The 22,289-nt window shown below is 30.5% G+C and overlaps 1 protein-coding gene across 1 annotated transcript; it reads right to left on the bottom strand.

The window, feature by feature from the left end:
- Positions 1-15,150: 15,150 nt before the first annotated feature.
- On the bottom strand, positions 15,151-21,670 carry LOC147804061 (uncharacterized). The gene is made up of 5 exons (XM_087151402.1): positions 21,223-21,670; positions 17,418-21,114; positions 16,573-17,207; positions 16,310-16,383; positions 15,151-15,345 (listed from the first exon to the last, which is right to left on the bottom strand). Exons 1-5 carry the CDS (start codon positions 21,668-21,670, stop codon positions 15,151-15,153), a joined length of 5,049 nt encoding a protein of 1,682 aa, XP_087007528.1.
- Positions 21,671-22,289: the final 619 nt, after the last annotated feature.

The following is a 22,289-nucleotide window of genomic DNA, read 5'->3' on the forward strand; positions in this document are numbered from 1 at the left end:
ATAATCAAGTGTAATAAAAAGGCATACCTTTCAACATTGGTGATAAAAATAAAAGCTATGCTAACACAGATTATTGATGTAGGTAAAACATATAAAAAGGCGTCATAATGTATCGATTACTAAATGTAATACAACACATAAAACTTATGATAACTGATCTGTTTTTAAGGGTGTATTAGGTGTTACAAAATAGCCTAACGCCTACAAGAATAGTAGAATAAAACTTTTGGGTTGCTCATCTTAGTAAATAAAAGGAATTAAAACAAATGCTTTATCGTGAGTAGAAAGAGTTATTATATTTTTTATACAGTACTCAGAATTAAGAATTGCGCTTTTATATTCGCTAAAAAGTGACAAGAAATAAATTAGACAAAAATTAAAATCGAATATTTCCTTCCAGCACAGCTTAAACACATTTTAGAGGGTTCTTTGCGATTACAAACGTCTCTCGGAAGCGATAAATGGAACTACCAACAAACTTGATTGTCAAAAGAACCATAGTTTTAAACTCTTTTAAGGAACTATAACTTCGAAGATGGTCTGATTAGAAAATTTCGATACTTCTTATCCTGTATAGATAATGCTTACTAATACGTGTATAGAAAAAGAAAGAATAGTAAAAGAAAAGAAAAAGAATATTCTTGCTTAGTGTTCAGTAAAAACGTGATTGCCAAAAGAACTGAAGATTTAAACTCTTTTAAAGAACTGTAACTTCGAAGATGGTCTGATTAGGATATTTCGAAACTTCTTATCCCGGATAGACAATGTTTACTAATACGTGTATAGAAAAAGAAAGAATAATAAAATAAAAGAAAAAGAATATTCTTGCTTAGTGTTCAATAAAAACTTGACTGCCAAAAGAACTGAAGATTTAAACCCTTTTAAGGAACTATAACTTCAAAGATGGTCTGATTAGGATATTTCGATACTTCTTATCCTGTATCGATAATGTTTACTAATACGCATATAAAAAAAGAAAAAGAATATTCTTGCTTAGTGCTCAATAAAAACTTGATTGTCAAAAGAACCGAAGATTTAAACTATTTTAAGGAACTATAACTTTAAAGATGGTCTGGTTAGGATATTTCGATACTTCTTATCCTGTATAGATAATGTTTTCTAATACGTGTATAGAAAAAGAAAGAGTAATAAAAGAAAAGAAAAAAATATTCTTGATTAGTGTTTAGTAAAAACTTGATGGCCAAAAGAGCTGAAGATTTAAACTCTTTTAAGAAGCTATAACTTCGAAGATGGTCTGATTAGGATATTTGGATACTTCTTATTCTGTATAGATAATGCTTACTAATATGTGTTTAAAAAATATTCTTGATTAGTGTTCAGTAAAAACTTAATTATCAAAAGAACTGAAGATTTAAACAATTTTAAGGAACTATAACTTCGAAGATGGTCTGATTAGGATATTTCGATACTTCTTATCCTGTATAGATAATGTTTACTAATACGGGTATAAAAAAAGAAAGAATAATGAAATAAAAGAAAAAAAAATATTTTTGATTAGTGTTCAGTAAAAACAATTTTAAACAATTTTAAGGAACTATAACTTGGATTTCAAAAAATATCTGATTAGGATAGCCCAATATTTATTATCAACATATAATATTTATTATCAAAAAATAGAAACAGTTTGGTGTTGTTTAGTAAAAACTCTATTATCAAAAGAAGCGAAGATTTAAAATGTTTTAAAGGAACTATAACTTAAACTTAAAAAGGATGTCTGGTAGGATATTTTATGGCTTTGAACATTCGAGACAATAGTAATAGTCCAGAATAAGTCATTCGTTCCAAACACTGACTTATCTATCAATCCTTATCGGTATTAGTTATTTTGATTGCATATTTTACTCCAAAAAAAAAGACTCCTTTACGGTTAAGGAAAAAAAAATAGTTCTGTTTCCCGTCACAAAAGAAAAAGCTGGCGTTCTCAAAATTTAATTTTTCTTTTCATTTACAAACAATTTCGTGCTATTGAAAGATTATTAGTTCATTGTACTATGAATAAATGAAAATCATTTTACATTTTACTCTGATTTGATATTATACATCTTTTTTACTTTATATTTCTTGTCAGCTTAGTAATAATTACGTACTCGCTAATGTTTTATTTTATAACCAATCCATTTTTGGGGTAAGGGCCATTTAATTCCGATCATACATAGCATTGTAACTTTGAATCTAACCAAGAAGACAAAGGAATGCGGGAATGAAGCGTTGGGACAAACTAGCCTGCATTGAGAACTTTTTAATGGAACTAATTCGTGCTTGCTTTACAATGAGAGGTCAACATCGAAAACCTCCCTTGGTTAGCCCATCTACAAGGATATTCCATTCCAGGATCAACCTACCACTGCAAAGTGGGCCAGCATCCAAGGCTTCGTGGCCAAAATTAGTATTTCGATAAAATTTGTTTCAAAATTTGGGGGTTTTTATTTAGGGGTCAATAATTAAATATAGCAATGAAAATATAATAATTTTCGTAATTTTATATTAAAAATGAAAAGTAAATTACATTTCCGAAGTAATATTACAAAATACCGCGAATTAATTACAAAATAACGCGAAAACATGAAGAAAAAATATATAATTTTTGTTTTTCGGTATATTTAGTCCACATTTGCAATATGGACAAAATGGGGCAGGTTTTTTCGAAAGAAAGAAACATCAAGGAAGACAGCAAAAAAAAGTTTAATTAATTACCTCGTGGAACTTTTTGGAGATAAATTTCGAAAGTGATTCAAACAAATGTCAAATGATAAGATATAAACTATAAGTTTGTCAAGAGTATTAACTAATCCAACAAATTGAAAAATTCTACTATAATTTCAGACAATTACTCTGATAAAAATGTAACAGTAAGGTAAAATTCCTATATATATATTTCTGAAATATAAATTTAAAAGTTACATTAAAAAAAAAAAAAAAAAAAATAGCGTATTTTTCACTACATTGTACTCTCGTCGGTCCAAAAAGTAAATTATAATGTTTGAAATGATTATGAATACTTAATTTGGGCGATATTAAAACTGCCTACACATATTTTAGTTGAAAATGTAATTTTGACTTTTGGCCAAAGATCATGGTCTTCTAGCCCACAGTGCACTGGGGATATTTTACATCCGGACAGCGGTAGGTGCGAGTCGGGAGACCGTCCAGCCGTCGCTGGGATTCGAACGTAGTAAACATTTTAATTTAACAGTTTCCGATTTGAACTGCTGTACACTGTAAGGTTATCGTTATAAATTTTTACCACGTAAAATTACTTCTTATTGTGTCACTCATTTCATTTCCCTAAATCTTAATATTTTTTTTCAAGTACAGTTGATTGTTTTTAAAATCCAAGTAATTATTCATTTTGCAACAATTAACACATTAGCGCAATGTTCTTACATAAAATTTTAACAATTATATATTCTCCTTAAAATTCCAAAAACTTTTTCTTAAAAGTTAACATACTTTGTATTTACTTAAAGTTTTAAAACTTAGTTTTTAAGTTAAGTCAAGGCGTCTTAGTTTCAACTTAGGCTGAATAGAAATAATAACAAATGTGTATTTAATGTCCATAAAATGTCAAAAGAAATATATATTCTTTTAATAGCAGGAAAAAAAAATAAAAATTAATGCCTAAAAATCCATGCATCAGTCAAATGTTCTTGCTTTTGATATATTTCTTCTAAAATAGTTGTCTAGAATCCTTCATCAAATAAAATGGCGCTGCCCATAATTTGAAACTTATCCATCTTTTTATTCCAAAGTTTTTTCCTTGTCATATCAGTTGTTCTGAAAGGGCTCATTTTTTTTTAAGAGTATGATAGTACATTACGGACCAATCAATCATCGTTGCCTAGCAAAATGTATTTTATCTTGTGCCCTTCTCGCTCAACAAAACGCAACATTGTATCAATTTTGTTTAAACTTCCTTTACTCATTTTTTAATTTTGGAACCGTTCACACTGCACAAGAAACGAACGCACTTCATGAATCTAGATCGTTTAAACTTATTTTTAGGGATTTTTCAATTCCTACTATTAGTTCACACTCTCCCTATATATATATATATATATATATATATATATATATATATATATATATATATATATATATATATATATATATATATATATATATATATATATATATATATATATATATATATATATATACATATATATATATATATATATATATATATCTTGTTCAAATTTAATAAAATACTTTTTATTCATCCAGTCAAGTTCAAATAAATTTTTTTAAACTTGTAATGGATAACACTTGATGTTGATACAGTTTTTTCAAATATTAATTCATTAATTAAATTTAATTAATTAATTTTAGTTTTATATAGGCAACGCTATTCAATAATTATTCAATAATAACAAATTCAATAACAGTTTCGAAAAGTAACTAAAATAAAAATTTTCTTTGTTGACATAAGTAGTAATTGATTTTGAATTTTTTTTTTAATATTAGGAATTCGGAACTTGATTTAAAAAGAACATGATTTCTAATCACACTGCTCAAGAAACATTATTTATGTATCCAATTTTATTTAACATATATTTTAAGCAATTTGTAGTTGGACATCTGATTTCATGGGAATATGATTTTCTAACACACAAGAAGCATTATTTAGGTATCTAATTTGATTTAGCATATTTTAAGCAATTTGTAACAGGGCATCTAATTTCATTGGAATATGATTTTCTAATACACAAGAAGCATTATTTAGGTATCTAATTTAATTTAACATATTTTATACAATTTGTAATAGGGCATCTGATTTCATGGGAATATGATTTTCTAATACACAAGAAGCATTATTTAGGTGTCTAATTTGATTCAACATACGTTAAGCAATCAGTAGTTGGGCATTTGATTTCATGGGAATATGATTTTGTAATACACAAGAAGCATTATTTAGGTATCTAATTTGATTCTACATACATTATGCAATTTGTAGTAGGGCATCTGATTTCAATGGAATATGATTTTCTAATACACAAGAAGATTTAGGTATCTAATTTGATTCAACATACGTTAAGCAATTTGTAGTTAAGCATTTGATTTCATGGGAATATGGTTTTTTCATCGCACTGCGCAAGAAACATTATATATGTATCTAATTTGATTCAACATATATTAAGCAATTTGTAGTTGGGCATCTGATTTCATTGAAATATGATTTTCTAATCACACTGCGCAAGAAACATTATGTATGTATCTAATTTGATTCAACATATATTAAGCAATTTGTAGTAGAGCATCTGATTTCATTGGAATAGGATTTTCTAATCACACTGAGCAAGAAACATTATCTATGTATCTAATTTGATTCAACATATATTAAGTAATTTGTAATAGGGCATCTGATTTCATTGGAATATGATTTTCTAATCACACTGCGCAAGAAACATTATCTATGTATCTAATTTGATTTAACATATATTAAGCAATTTGTAGTTGGGCATCTGATTTCATTGGAATATGATTTTCTAATCACACTGCACAAGAAGTTTATTTAAGTATCTAATTTTATTTAACATATTTTAAGCAATTTGAAATTGAGCATATGATTTCATTGGAATATGGTTTTCCAATCGTACTACACAAGAAGTATTATTTAGGTATCTAATTTGATTTAGCATATTTTAAACAATTTGTAATAGGGCATCTGATTTCATTAGAATGTGATTTTCTAATCGCACTGCGCAAGAAACATTATATATGTATCTAATTTGATTCAACATATATTAAGCAATTTGTAGTTGGGCATCTGATTTCATTGGAATATGATTTTTTAATCGTACTGCACAAAAAAATAATCACTTATTCATCTAATTTAATTTAACTTATAGTAAGCAATTATTAACTTAGATATATGGAACATTATTTTCTAATCGAACTATGCAAAAAACATTGCTTACGTATCTAATGGTTAATAAGTAATGGTTAATTTGAAACCTGATTTCTATGAAACGTGATTTTCTAATCGCACAGCTCTAGAAACGTTTCCTGAGAATCTAATTTTATCAAACTTAATATGATCCAATTATTAATTTGGAGCCTGATATCAGTGGAATTTGATTTAATTCATTATAAGTAATGATTAATTTGAAACCTGATTTCTATGAAACGTGATTTTCTAATCGCACAGCACTAGAAACGTTTCCCAAGAATCTAATTTTATCAAACTTAATATGATCCAATTATTAATTTAGAGCCTGATATCAGTGGAATTATATTAAGTTTTAGATGTGTGTGATGAAAAATTGATAGTATAATTTATTTCTTTTCTTAATCTATTATAACTAGTATTTGGATCATTTAAAACATAGAATACCTCCTTTTCAGATAAGATTTGAAGCTTGTTTTGTTTTCACAAACCTAGCATGAAGAGAAGACAAATTTAGAATGACAAAAAAGCACGAGCTTTACTAAAATATGATAGAGAACGCTATTCCAGAAATTTGCAGAAAAAAAAAAGTTGTGTGAAATAGTAAGGTAATAAATTACTAGTTAGTAAACAGCCATTGTTCATTCGTTCTTTTTTCTTTTATCTATTTTAACCATGGAGTCTCTTAGCGTAATTTCCAAGAAAGAATGAAAAGTTGATTTTCAGCGAAGAGAAAGAAAAAAGAAAATATTTTTAAAAAATAGTGACTGGAAAAAAGATATTTATGCTATGTTTCTGTAAAACATTAATTTGGATGCCTCTTAAGCTCAAAACATTAATAGCTAAAACAAATATTTCTCAAAATTAAAATAGTCTAAAGAATTTTCCTTCAAAATATTGATTAAAAAATAATATTTATAAATAATAATATTTATGAATAATAACATTTATAAATAATAATATTTATAAATAATAATATTTATGAATAATAACATTTATAAATAATAATATTCATGAATAATGATAATAATATTTATAAATAATAATATTTATAAATAATAATATTTGTAAATAATAATGATGTAACAATTTATTGTAACGGCTAACTGTAGGCGGCTAACTGTTATTTTACCTAAACGTTACAAAATTCGGGATCAAATTACGCTAAAATATACCGGTACCCAGGGTGTCGGTACTTTTAACCGTAAAATTCATTCTTACCGTAAAATTTTACAGAACAAAAAAAAGTCTGATGTAACGTAATTTTTATTGTAAGTTCCAGAATGTATCGAAACATCAGGATGCTATTTGCAAATCATCTTTATCCAAAAAAAATCATATAACCTAAATACCCAGTAGAATGAATCGATTTCTTAAATAATGAATCACACAATATGCAACTTATTGTTTTAATATGCTATTCTTAAACATAACATGTTTCAATGTTTTTAAAATGCCGGTTAACATTCAGCTATTCCTTGAGTTATAGGAAATAGAAATATCGTAAACTAACTCTGTGAATGTGCATTAGAATTACTATACAATCTATGTTTTTTCAAGCACTTTTTTTTCTTCTTTCTTTAAACTTTCTTGCCTAGAGGACTCACTCTATCAAAAATGTTAAAAATGATTATCCCTAAAATCAGATTATCCCAGATAAACTAATTAAACCACAGTCCACGGTTTGTTTGATAAAACACAACCCAACCCCAACACAACCTAGCTCCAATGCCCATTACAACGAAAAGCCTAGCTACATTGCCCAGTTAAATTTCTTTTTTACTGTTTTGAAACTATACTTGTTGAAATGGTTAAAAAAAAACATATATTTTGTATTAATGTTTTTTTAACCATATGATTTAAATAGTCTTATAAAAAATGTTCTTTATCTTAAACTGCTCGGTTAATTGGATGGACAGACTACTACCTGTAATTTTACCGTAATTATTAGTAATTTCTAACAGTGTAATTCAAAATTTCATACAATTTCTCGCTAGCTATGTGCCTGATCACAATACAAGTTACAATTTCTTATTAAATGTGGCAAGTAAATTGTATTTCTAATTCGGAATGTATTCTGGGATAAATAAACTTATAGACATAAAACTAAAAGAAGATAAACGGATGGACTAAAAAGAGAAAATAATTTGGTTTTCGTCATACCTAAAACAAAAAACGTAAGATGTGATCATAAACTTCTATTATCACCAAAAATTTTCCCTTTCCTTTTCAAGACTGAAACAGCTTTCGTCCTTTTGAAGATCTGTGAAAAATAATTTTTTCCTTCACAATTTTGAACAATTTGAGGAACGCCTTTTTCAAAAAAATTCTATTTCTGTCTGATCGAAAACGAAAAATGTTAGGCACATCACTATCGAAAGACGTGCGGGGGAATTTTTGGTGATCATAAAAATTTATTACAATGGGATGGGCCTTATGTTTTTCGTCTTTGGGTAAAAAAAAACAGAAACTTTTTTTTTCCTCTTCGGTCTACGTCATAAACATGGTTTTCAAACTGTTTATTTTATTTTATTGTTTTAATTTCAATTTATGAGTATATAAAAATTTTGTATATAACTAATAAAAATTCAATTATATAAAAGTTTGATTACAAAAATAATCAATTGTCAAGAATATATGAAAAATTATGAGTATATGAAAGCATAGTTTCTTAAATTTCTTGTTATGTTTCATTATTATTGTTTCAACTTATGAGTATATAAAAAGTTTGATTATAACTAATTAAAGTTCGTTTATGTAAAATTTCGATCATATAAAAAAAAATTTTGTTATAAAAAAATTAGGAAAACACAATTTTTAAAATTTTTTTGTTTGTTTTATTTTTTATTGTTTCAACTTATGAGTACATTAAAAGTTCCATTATAACTAATATAAATTCGATACAATCGTGTACAATTATTTAAAAAAAAAAAAAAAAACGATTGTTATTGAGTATATGATCTGCCGATAAAAGTTCACCACAAAACACATTACGATTGCACATTAAAAAGTTCTATTATAATTGTACAAAAATGCTTCCCAGCTTGTCAAATAATAATTACGTTCGTCTCTTACAGAAACATACGTTACATAAAATTTTATAACATGTATTATAAAAATCCCAAAACAGTCCCACCCCTAGCGGCATTAACTTGCTTTGACAGATTCATCAAAAGAACATGTTAGTGAATTCGGAGAAGTAATTTATTTCTTAAACTATCTATCTTTGGCGGCGAAAAAGAGTATCGCAGCCTTGGGTAGAAATGCAGAATAAAAATAACTAGTAGTTAGAGTAAAAATAACCAGGAGTTAGCATATTCAAATTGCAAATTTACCTTACACAGTTAGCACAGATGTTACATGCCAAATCATAGATTTTGATGCCAAACGATTTTGTTTTTACGTTCTGAGAATCAGAAAAGCGAAAGACAGCATTCTTTTCTTTTTATTTATTTTTTTAATGTCAAGTGGCTACAGTTAAAGATAGCTTATGAATGAACTTTAGTTTTCTTACAACGTGTTTTTAAAATAAATAAAAATAATTTTATCGTTTGCGCTTTTTTAAAATTAATTATACAGAGAACGATTCTTTCAAAAAAAATTTATTGAAGGAATCGTTCTCTGTATAATAATTTTAAAAAAGCGCAAACGATAAAATTATGTATTATTAATTTATTTGTTCAGAGCGTATTTGTTCCAAGCAATTTTTTTCGCATCTAAATGATTCGATGAATTAGTTTTATTTTAATGCATATTAACTTTTTTTTTAATACATTCTTACTTACATTATTGATTTATATTTTAATGCATATTTACTGCATAATTATACATAAATTTTTATATGCTTGTAAAATGCGTTCTCAAACAATTAATACTTCCTTACTCTTTAATGGCTATTGCAGTTACGCTCTCCATGCTATATTTTAATACCTATGGTAAACTATCTTCATTTTTGCCTATTTTGTTTATTATGTATTTTTCTCATTTTCTTTGGTTTTTACAAATTTTAGGAGTTTATGTTGAATAAAGAACTTAAAACTGTTGCGTCTCCAAACACTGCTGTTCCATTTGTAATTTCCACTTACCATTAAATTTTAACATAAATTGAAAAATGCATATGTTTCATATTTTCAGAACTATGTTTCATATTTTCAGAACTACGTTTCATATTTTCAGAACTATTAGTGAACATAAATAATCTTTAATAATTGATTCAAACTCTTATGATTTTACACTAGAACACATTTCAAATAGTTTTAATTTAGTAGCGATCCAAGCTAGCATGGTTTGCAAAGAAAATCATATAAGATGGCAAAACACTCTTCAGGTGTTGGGGTGCGACAGAAAAAAGAAGCGGAGCCTGCAATATAAAATTAAAAGGATAAATTTTAAGTGCATAGTTATGGCTGCACGCGATAAAAGTTTCTATAGTATTATAACAGAAAAATATTGTCAATATATGAACAACCTAAGCGATTTTATTTATATAAGGGAAGCCAACTAAAACAAATTAAAATTTTGCGAACATATTCGAATTCTAAGAATTACAATTTCTCGAATTTCCGAAAAATAACATCAATTACCAGAGCTACGTCCGCTAAAAAGTACCTTGAAAACATTTCCAGACGTAAAAGAAAAGGGTTACATTATATCTAGCATATAATTTAAAAGTGATCAAGAATATTCATCGTTTTTAAGTGATGGATAACCACCTCCTGGTCGAAAAAAACAATGCCAAATGCCCGCCAAGAAACCAGAGTTAGTTTTCTGAATTCCGCATGATGCTGTCTTTTTCCCCGTAATTACTGCGGTGCGGTTTTAGCAGCTGGTAACCATTCACTCGTATGACGTAACGTTTGTTTACCAGCTACTTGCATGTTGCGTAATAAGAAAATATTAAGATTGAGATTTTGAAAATGTCATGGCGCCATCTATTAGATTATTATAAAGTTAAACTAATTCTGTTTGGTTTGTAAATTATTTTGTTATTAAATTACGACACTGAACTTTAATATAAAATCTCAGCTTAAAAATTGTAGTATCAATTTATTACTCGTTATTAATGATAAGTTTATTATTAATTGTATTGATATAAAGTTAATATTAATACCTAAAATTATTAATATTTAGTTTAGAAATATTTTCATTGCTGTTGAGTTTAATAGTTAGTCATCAGTTCCTTTAGAATTAGGTATTTAGAATTAACAGTTAGTTTTCAGTTCATTTAGAATTTTCTTGGCTGTAGATTTAACATTTTCAATTCTGATACTGTTGTCCACGACATGTGGTCATGAGAATTTTCTCGGCGGAGATATAATGCAACCAGGAAAAATATCCGTTTCAATATTTTAAAAATTGTGTATGAATATTTTTTTATAGTACATTTGTATAATATTTTGTATAATATTGAGTAAATATTTTTTAAAAAAATTCTAAAAAGATTCGCTTATCAACCATTGTGATTGCCTCTCATTCAACTCTTTTCTTCTCATAAATCGACTTTTTTAACAAAACAAAAACAAAAAAACAAAAAAAAGATCACTCTGCTTCTGAAATACTTGATTCTTAGAAATAGATTAAACATTTTCAGTTCTGATACAATTGTCTACGACTTGTGGTCAAGAAAATTTTCTCAGGGGAGATATTATGCAACCAGGAAAAATATTTGTTTTAATATATTATGCATTGTGTATAAATATTTTTGTATAATATTTCTTATAATGTTTTTTATAATATTGAATAGATATTTTTTAAAAAATACTAGGAAGCTTCGCTTATCAATCTTCGTGATTGCCTTTTCACCTTTTTTTCCACATAAATCGACTTTTTCAACAAAAAAATGGAATCACTCCGCATCTGTATTACATGATTATCATTATTTTACAGCAAATAATTTTAATAATATGTTAATCGCTGCAAAGTAAGCGAATACTTGGATTTAAAAAATAATTAAATGCTCTTGAAAAAAATATTCAAACTTAGAAACATAGAATGCATAGCACAATAAGAAGTATTTAGTGTGAAGCAATTTTCTTCATCAGCAACATATAACGATAGCTTTATATCACGTAACAGTTCAAACTGGAAACGTATTTTATCTCTATCGAGACTTTTCTCTTTCTACATTAAAATATCATAATCGTAATATTTTAAAAACCGCTATTTATGGAGTTCAATTTAACGTTACGTTTTGTTTTGCTGCGCAAAAATTGTAGGGAAGAACTTAGAAGTTTGAAATTACTAAGGTGTGGAGCAGAAAAGTGTATAGAGATTATCCTGGAATAAAAAAAAATTATATATCAATAATTTTTTTTCTAAAATTATTCATTGTTAAACTTGTTGGAAAAAGTACCATAAGTGCCCTGTGGCCCTGTTACAGGCAACAGGAATGTAACTACAAATCTGAAATTTGGAGGCAACTTATGGGGCCTGTGGCGGGCTCCTTAGGGGGTCTTAATTTGTTTGTGAACTTATGACAGAGTTTTTTTTTTCCTCAAATTTCTAATTTATTTGAAAGTTATTCCTCTATATTCACAATTTTTTTCACTTTTTTTTCACATTACACTTTGTTTGCTGCTCAAAATCTGTAAAACTTGGAAAGTTGAAATTACGAAGGTGTGTAGTAAAGTGTTTAAGAAATTCGATTGAAAAAAAAAATTATAATTCGATAGTTAGTTCGAGAATTAATTGTAGAACTGTTGAATTTGTAGTAAAAGAAAACATGTTGGTCGATTTCTCTCCGCCGAAAGGCAACTTCAGAGTTTAAATTTGCTGCGCATTTTGTATTATAATTTTATTGAGAGTTTTTTATTTCCAATTTGTTCGAAAATTATTGTAAATTAAAAAATTTTCTTGAATTTTTTTTTCAGCTTTCTTGCTTTAAATATTGGCTATTTATCCATTGTTACAGAAAAAAGAATTCCCACGACATCTTTATTTCTTCATTTCTCGCTCTCGAGTTGATGTCAACCAAAAGTAGCTGAAGAGACAGAGAGATATTGCAAGTTGTCAGATATAAATCTTTACCCTTTCTTCTTTTAAGGCCGTGATAAGTATACTTACCACCACTTTTTAAAGTCCATGGGGAACTTTTTTTACCACTTTTAATTTAGGTTTCCATTTGTTAATACTTTCAGCTTTCTTGAAGTGCGTTTAAATAAAATTGGTAAAAATTTGTTAGCTTAAAAAAAAAAAACGTATGAAAGTTATAAAATATATAGTTCCCTTAGAAATTTGTAGCATTTATAAAATTTATTTTATAAATAACGAAAAATAAAAGTCAATAAGTTCCAAATATTTCATGGGTAAGTATACTTACCACCAAAAAAAAAATGACATAAAAATTTAGATTAATTTTTTATAAGCTAATTTAGTTTTTTTTTCTTACATAAATTACTATTCGTATATCAATTCCAATTCCAAAATTACTTTAATTTACCTTTACTAGAAATAAATGGCCCATTAAAGGGTTAACATTCATTGAGAAATTTAAAAAAAAAAAAAAAAAGACTTAGTGAAGAAAAACGATAAAAACCATTCTCTATTTGAATTATTATAAGTCTTTTCAGCGAGTAAAATTTCCTCTCAATTTCTTCTTGTCGAATTTCACAATCTGTTTATTAGGTAAATTCTTTCAACATTACAAATGGCTATTAATTAACCAACATAGTCGTTAACAAAACATGTTGCTGTCTCTAATGCCATTTTCCAATTACCAGCAAGCTTGCTTGATGAGAGCAAGCGAATTTATGGCAGAGGGTGCTTTTTGTTTTTCAGTGGCACCATCTATGGTCAAGAAAACGACTTCAGCCACACACAGGTCACAACCCATTTATAGGGTGAACCCATTCATGCATCCATTTACTCATCCATAGATCGTAATTTTGACCTGGACCAAAGAGCGATCAATCTTCAATTCAGTACCCCCAGAGGTTATTTGTAGGAACTTGCTGGACTTTGCGATCCCGACAGATTTAACTTGCACCAGTCTCCATTTACTACACTGGGAGTCTTCAGCCGGCTGGGATCGACCTCTTGGACATGGGCCCAACGCCCCACTGTCCAGGCTATCCCGGCCCTTAAAGACACTCTTACATAAAAACTACCATAATTATGTATTTTGAAACCAAGATGTTTAGTTTTTTTTGTGGGAAATGTTTATGTTTAAAAAACCTTATGTTAAAGTCTACCTTCGTGTCCCTTAGAGTTCGAAAGAAGCTTTAAAAGTAATTCTGATTGAATACTCGCGGTGGAACGAGGCCTAGAATCTATTCCCCGCGTCACGGTCCACCAAATAATACCTAATCAGCTAAATTACCTGCTCTGCACCTTATCGCCGTGAAACGTCTTCGGATAGCTAACGCAGACAGAGGGGACTGTGGACCAGAAAGCGAAATAAAAGGTAGAACTGCTTGATTGAATCAAAATGATTGAGAGCTCGGACGAGGACGATGTCGGTCCACCAGAAGGTTTTGAAACCTCCTTCGAGGAAAGCCAGAGAGAGTGGTCAGCCACGGCTCAGTGTTTGTTAGAAGAAATGAATCGAACCCTTAGCGAATTAAAAGGGAAATCGCTAACAGCGGCTGCAGTCATGAATATAATGGGTATTGCGCAAGAGTTTGTCCTAAATCTAGCGAGACAAAACGAAGTCCTTTCGTACACGAAAGGTGTACAAATCGAAGCCGAAAGAGCACTAACAGAAATGATTAGGCAGTACAGTAAGGAAAAGAAAGCGAAAACATACACAGAAGCAATGAAACTTGGCCGCGAAGCACATCTTTCGAAAAAAGCCAAAAGACGCATACTCATGATTAAAACAAAGGAAAACTCCACGCCAGAGGCGATGGAAGAGGCTTTGAAGGAAAAGATTGATCCAGACGAAATTGATTTAAAGGTCAAAGAGCTAAGAAAAACACAAAAGGGCGAACTAGAGACTAGACAAAATTTAACACTGTTAAAAAAGAAAATTGAAGGAAAAGGCCTTAACAAACGAATGTTTTGCGAAATGCCTCCAAGACGTAATCCGCGCATAATAATTTTTGAACTATCAGAAAAGATCACCAAAGAAAGCCTCACCAATAGCCTAAGCGAAAACAACTATGAATTTAAAGAGGGCGACTGTGAAGTCGCATTCCCCATCAAAGCCAAAAAAGGTCGTTACAATGAAGCCAACGAGCTGTAAGAAGCTTTTAAAGCAAGAGGGAGTCTACGTTGGATGGAAGTGCTACAGAGTAAAAAAGTACCTAAGACCGCTCAGGTGCTACAATTGCAACAGGCTCGGGCACATGACCAAAGACTGCAGCCACACCGAGGCTTGCTCTAAATGTGATGAAGCAGGACATCATGCGGCATCTTGCAAAAGCAAACCTAAGTGCTTCAACTGCTATGAGGAGTCGAACAAACAGTTCGATTCCAACTTGAGGACCGACCATAATGCTCTGAGTAGAAACTGAACGTCACAGAAGCTAGCAATCCAGAGACTCCAGAGAAGGACCAACTACTGGATCTGAATCAACAACATCGATTGCAAGACAATCTGCTGTAATACCAATTTTGTTTCACTTTGTGTTTTCCTGTTTATTTGCTTGTTGTAATTTCTAATAAAGCTTTTTGGTTTGGGATCTTCCAGGCTTGGGGCTGCTCGGTGGGTCGCAGAGTGGTGGCGATCTTCCTGCTGTCGGCCTAGTTTTGACTTCGCCTACAGGGGGTTTGGCGCTGCAGCTCGACGGGTTTTGGTCTCGTAGTTTGGTTTCTTTGTTGTGGTCTGTAATATTTATTTTATCAAGCCTTTAGGTTGCGTTATTCAATAGTGATATCCTGTCCGTAATTGTAATGATTTTCCAAATTTGTCCTTTTTTATCTATTTATTAAACATAACAATAGGAACACTAAACATAAACACAAATAAACATAAAATTTTCCTGATTATGCATTATATATTCAAATCGGATTTTTCCGATTCCACGAGATGTTAATCTCGCCAGTACAAGTTTCATTCTGATTGAATTCTCCCTCGGTTAGGGAAGACGCCTAGTAGAAATCCCTTTTGTGGGGATTTAACCTTATTCGTGGCTTGAGTTGCCACATCCTCCCGCCCCGAAAGAGAGTTCAAAAACAATTTACAAATACAATTTAAAATTATACTAATACTAATTCTACATTACTACCAAACAAAATTCTACATTACTTCACGACATAAATAATGAATCAAACAAAAATTTATGAAAACAATATCAGCAAAAAAAAAAAAAACATAAATTCGAATTAGAATAAAAACAGTCACTTATTCATAATCAACTTGTAATTTGTTACTCACTCATTTGATGCAATTTCTAAATTATACAATAACTGTACTGGGCGTCTTATGACCCCTGAAGACGTTTTCACAGAGACTGATCTTACCTTGCCATCTCGACCCTTGTGGCATTCAAGAATTCTTCCTAACTTCCAAAGTTGTCTTGGTATTTTCTCATCACCTATTAAAACTATATCATTTACATTAAATTCAATGTTTACATTTACATGTTTGTTGCAATTTGCACCTTTTAACAGAAGAAGATATTCCCTTTTCCATCTTTTCCAAAAATTATTTAGAATTTTTTCCCTATACAAAAATCTTTTTATCAAATCCCTTTTACCTTTAAATAATTCAAAATTTGCATTACCTGACCAATTAGGTAAAGCTGTTAATCTTCTTCCAGTTAAAAAGTTAGCAGGAGTGAGAGGGAGTGGTTCATTAGGTTTATTATAAACATACGTTAATGGACGCGAATTAATTATAGCTTCAATTTCTGCCAAAATAGTTTGCAATTCTTCAAATGAAACAAATGATTTCCCTAAAATTTTCTTTAATGCGATTTTTGTTATTCGAACCATTCTCTCCCAGTATCCTCCCCACCATGCAGCACGTTCAACGATGTACTGCCACTCTATACCCCTTTTGCTAAAATAGTTCTGAACTTCGAGTTCATTAATGTTCATGTATAGTCTCTTGAGTTCAATGTCAGCACTTTTAAAAGTTAAAGCATTATCAGAGTTTACAATCCGGCAAATGCCTCTTCTGGAGATAAATCGTCTGAATGACAAAAGAAAATGTTCTGTACTTAAACTCGACACAACTTCTAGGTGTACTGCTCGAGTTACAGCACATGTAAATAATGCGATGTAAATTTTATCATGGTCCTTTGAGTACACAGGACCAGCAAAGTCGATGCCTACAACTTCAAATGGGTTGGCTTCACAAGTTCTATTTGCAGGTAATGGAGCAACTACCTGAATCCCATGTTTAACTTTAAATCGTCTACACTTAAAGCACTTATTCAAACAAGTTTTTACAGCTTGCCTGCCTCGGATTATCCAAAATCGTTCTCTCAATTGTGTAAGTGTATCCGAAACACCAGAGTGACACAAGTTTTTATGTTCTTTAAATATTAAGAGTTCTGTAAATTTTGTCTTATTTGGGATGATAATTGGGTGCTTGGATTGAACATCGAAATCTGAGTTTTGTAACCTTCCTTTTAAGGCTATTAAATCATCAGCTGACAAAATTGGATTTAAATCGTATAATTTCGAATTTGGATGTATGGGACTATTGTTTTTTAAATCCAGGTATTCCCTTTCAAAATCAATTCGTTGCACAACTTTAATCCAGTAAGTTTCCGCGTTGGTTAGTTCACTCGCTGTGATTGATCCTATTCTCTTTTCGTGCGCTGCCTTACAGTTATGAATGAAACGGAATATGTATCCTGTAATTCTGAAAACTTTGTTTAGGTCACTATAATGATCAAGATTCAGTAACGGCTGAATAGATACAGTTTTTAAAAGTAAAGTTACAACTTTTCGTCTCTCTCCTACAACGTTATGCAAGTCAGGACAAGAGGCGCTTTCATCGTGTGGGATATTCCTTTCTTTTAGCCATGGAGGTCCCGATAACCAAACAGTATCGTTTAAAAGAGCTTGTGCATTCATTCCTCGTGTAAGTTTATCTGCAGGGTTATCTTTTCCGCTACAATGATGCCAATGCTCCGGATTGGTTTTTTCCTTTATTTCTATCACTCTGTTTCTAACAAACTGCTTCCAATCATCGGATTGTCCCTTGATCCAGTGTAGGCAAATTGTAGAATCTGTCCAGTAAAATATTCTTTTCTCATTTAACTTAGAGAAAGTGTCTTTAAGATAACTTCCAATTCTTGCAGAAATTAACGCTCCCATCAGCTCTAACCTCGGTAAAGTAAGCTTCTTTAAAGGGGCTAGGCGAGATTTAGACATTATAAAACTCGTAATATTCTTCATCCGGAAATAAGCTACAGCTCCATAACATTTAGGACTTGCATCGGAAAAAATATGAATCTCTAACGACTCCCAATCCAGTTCTTCGAAATATTGCCTAGGTATTTCCAAGTTTCTAATTATCTTTAATTCGTTATACCAATCAAGAAATGTGTCCTTTATTTCAGTGGGAATACACTCATCCCATGAAATGCCCTTTTCCCAAATCTGTTGTAACAAAAGCTTTATTCTGATACTGAAGGGGTTCATTAGTCCAATGGGATCAAAAAGCATACCGCCTGCTGCCAAGATAATTCGTTTAGTTATCGCCTTGCACAATCTCAGTTTTTCAAACTGTTGAATGTCGAATCTAATGTTGTCCTGAACATTGTTCCAGATAAGTCCCAAAATCTTTAAAGGTACGCCTAGTTCTTGAGATGTTTCTCGGCAATCTATAAAAGCTTGTTTCCATGCTTCGCTAAGAATCGGAGAATTTGTTGTCCATCTACGTAGATTCATGCTAGCTTGTCCAAGAATAAATATCATCTCCTTACTCAAACGAAAGGCATCCTGCACGTCAGAAGTTCCGTCGATCATATCATCTACATAGAGTTCATGGAGCATTTCACACGCTTCACCATAGTCTTTGCGATATTTCTCTATGTGTAATCTTATTGTTGCTGACAACAAAAATGAACTACACTTAACTCCAAATGTAACCCTTTTGTATCGAAGTGTTTGGATATTGTGATTGCTGAGATCGAGATTAGGACCCTTTTCTTTTATCCACAAAAATTTTAAAAATTCTCTATCTTGTTCTGCGATCCCTACTTCCAAATATGCACGCTGAATGTCAGCGCAAATTGCAATTTTGTGCAATCTGAACCTCAAAATAATTTTTAGTAAATCCGGGTTTAAGTTTGGACCGCAATCTAAACAATCGTTTAATGACAATTCCCCTTTACCCTTTGAAGATCCATCGAAGACTACCCTAACCTTTGTACTGTCCTTTTGTTCGCGTACTACAGCGTGATGTGGGAGAAAATAACCTGTATTTATATTTTTATCTAAATCCATTTCTACCCTTTCAACAATTCCTTCCCGTATGTGCTCATTTATGATCTCATCGTATTTTAAATATAATCCCTTATTTCTCTCGAATGTTTTGTTTAAACTAAATAAACGACGTTTTGCAATTTCATAATTACTATTCAATTCTCTATTATCCGCCCTCCATAATAATCGAGTTTCGTATCTTTTATTTGAATATGTCGTATTTTGTTCAAACGATTCCAAAATTTCCTTATCTGACGGAGATAGTTCTTTATCTGCATTTATCCCGATTGCTTCCAATGACCACAAATTCTTAATCCTATCACAATCTAATTCTTCATTTTCAACAAATAAATGATTGACTGGCACCTCCGGTGAATTGGATTCCTTATCCTGTCCTTGTAGTAAAGCTCCAAAAATACTATCCACTGCGATCAATCTTTTACTAATTCTTATGTTCCTTTCACCTAAAATTTGTGATATGTAATCCGAACCAATTAAAACATGTATTTTATTGGAGGTACTAACATCAGCTAATTCAATCCCCATTTCTATAGCAATATTTCTAACCCATTGTGACGGAATGCTAATTTGTGCCGAAGTAATCGAGTCAATTACCACCGCTTGTATTTTTATTTTTCGATTTGAATTTTTTATACTTTGTAATGTTAATTCGACCACATCATATGTGCGCTTTTCTGCGATTTCATTTCCGAATGTATAAATAATTAGTGATTCTTTATTAATCACTTCTAAATTTAATGACTCAGCTATTTCTCTTAAAACGAAAGATTTATTCGCCCCTCCGTCTAACATACAACGCAATTGAATATTAACTCCTTGTTTTGTTTTGCTTTCCGCCGAAAAAGTTTGCAATAAGATCGAATTACAAGCGCTCCTCTTTATTTTCTTTTCTTTAGAAGAAAGAGAAATCATAGACGATATAGCATTTTGAGTTTCTGGGATTCCCCCTTTCCCCCCTTGCGCGGCGTCAACCGCTGGCGCCGAAACATTTTTTCTTTCATTATGTTCGTTCCCATTACAAATTAGAGAGTTATGAGAAGAAGAATTACACTGTTTGCATTTTTGATAATTCCTATCACAAAATTTACTTAAATGATTTTGAAAACATATAAAACATAAGCCCTTAGACATTAAAGCTTTTTTCTTCTCAAACACATTTAACAAGCAATCGTGACTCATATGATTTTTAGAACAGAAAATGCATTTTAAATTATTCACATGCCTATCAGAATAGGAAGTATTAAAGTTTCGCTTTGAATTGTAATTTGTTTTCGCGTATGAGTCAAATTTATGAGGGTGTGAATATCGTTCTTCAACGTGTGTAGCTAAAACTGCTGCGCTAGATTTATTGCCCAAATAATCATTCCTTTTGGTGTTCGAATAATGAGGCCTATTAGGGTAACTTTGATCTGTTTTATTTTTAAATGAATAATCTCTAACAGTTGCATTTTTAGGATTCGCTAATAATAATGCTGCTTCTCTGCAATTTACCTCATCTTTAATAAATTGAAGCAACAAAGAAATATCGAATAATTCACCTGTTTTACGTTGCCGATTAAAATTTAAATTCAATTCCTCGGGTAATTTTTGTAGAATTACTGGGCATAGGAGATTACTATAAGTTCCTGCAGCTACTCCTAATGATTGTAAAGACCTAATTTGGATTTCTATTGCGTCATACATTTTTCTTAATCCAACAATATTATTACAAGATTTAACAGGATCTATTAATAACAGTTTATGCATATGTGTTGACATTATAATATCAGTTCGCCCAAATCTATCTTTCAGCAATTGTATTGACGCGTCATAATTTTGATCCGTAAGTGAAAATCCCGATACTGCACTTAATGCAACTCCTCCTAGATAGGATTTTAGATATGTAAACTTTTCTATTTTCGATAATGAAGTATTGTTGTGTATTGCAACTTCAAAAGAATTCCAAAAATCTAAAAAATAACTACAATCACCGTAAAAAGTTTGAATATTTAGTTTCGGGAGTTTGACAATATTTTTAGTTTCGTTATGTGGTACAAACTGAACAGAGTTATTTACATTTGCCGCGACATTTGTCTCGCTTATCTGAATTACACCTTGTGGTTTAACAATTAAATTTTCTAAATTCCTTTCTATTTTCGATTTCGCTTCAATACCCTTATCCTTATATTCTTCACTTATATCTATTTCAGCTGCCATATCCTCTATTTCAATTTTTAACTGCACTTCATCATCAGCTTTAATTAAATCATTTAATTTTTCTGTGAGCTGAGATTTTAAGCTCAAAAGCTCATTCACTTTCATTTCTTTCGTGTATTCATTCGAAATTTCAATTCCTATCGTATTTTCTATCTTAGTTAAATGCTTACTAAATGAAATTCTTAACCTTTTTCGTTTTTCCTTAATTCGTTCTAAATCCATTTTATATATCAATAAATTGGAACAAAGAAAAATGGACCTACCTCAAATCTCAGCGTTTCACTATCTGAAGATATTTTCATCGACTATATTTATTCCGTGCCAATTAATGAATGTTCGTAATTCATAGATTTCCCGTAATAGTTTCATAGATTCGTAATTTATAAATTACCACAATTTCCTAATTCCATACTAGATAACGTCCGTTGGTCACCAAATGTAATATTTATTTTATCAAGCCTTTAGGTTGCGTTATTCAATAGTGATATCCTGTCCGTAATTGTAATGATTTTCCAAATTTGTCCTTTTTTATCTATTTATTAAACATAACAATAGGAACACTAAACATAAACACAAATAAACATAAAATTTTCCTGATTATGCATTATATATTCAAATCGGATTTTTCCGATTCCACGAGATGTTAATCTCGCCAGTACAAGTTTCATTCTGATTGAATTCTCCCTCGGTTAGGGAAGACGCCTAGTAGAAATCCCTTTTGTGGGGATTTAACCTTATTCGTGGCTTGAGTTGCCACATGGTCCATGTTTTGGCCTCATTGCTCTCGATTGAGACTATTGTGCTTTTATTCTTGAATGACTCGGGCCCGGTGTCCGCGTAT

Source organism: Parasteatoda tepidariorum, chromosome 9 (genome assembly GCF_982258835.1).
Source record: "Parasteatoda tepidariorum strain Cologne lab strain chromosome 9, Ptep-v5.0, whole genome shotgun sequence".
Taxonomy (NCBI): domain Eukaryota; kingdom Metazoa; phylum Arthropoda; class Arachnida; order Araneae; family Theridiidae; genus Parasteatoda; species Parasteatoda tepidariorum.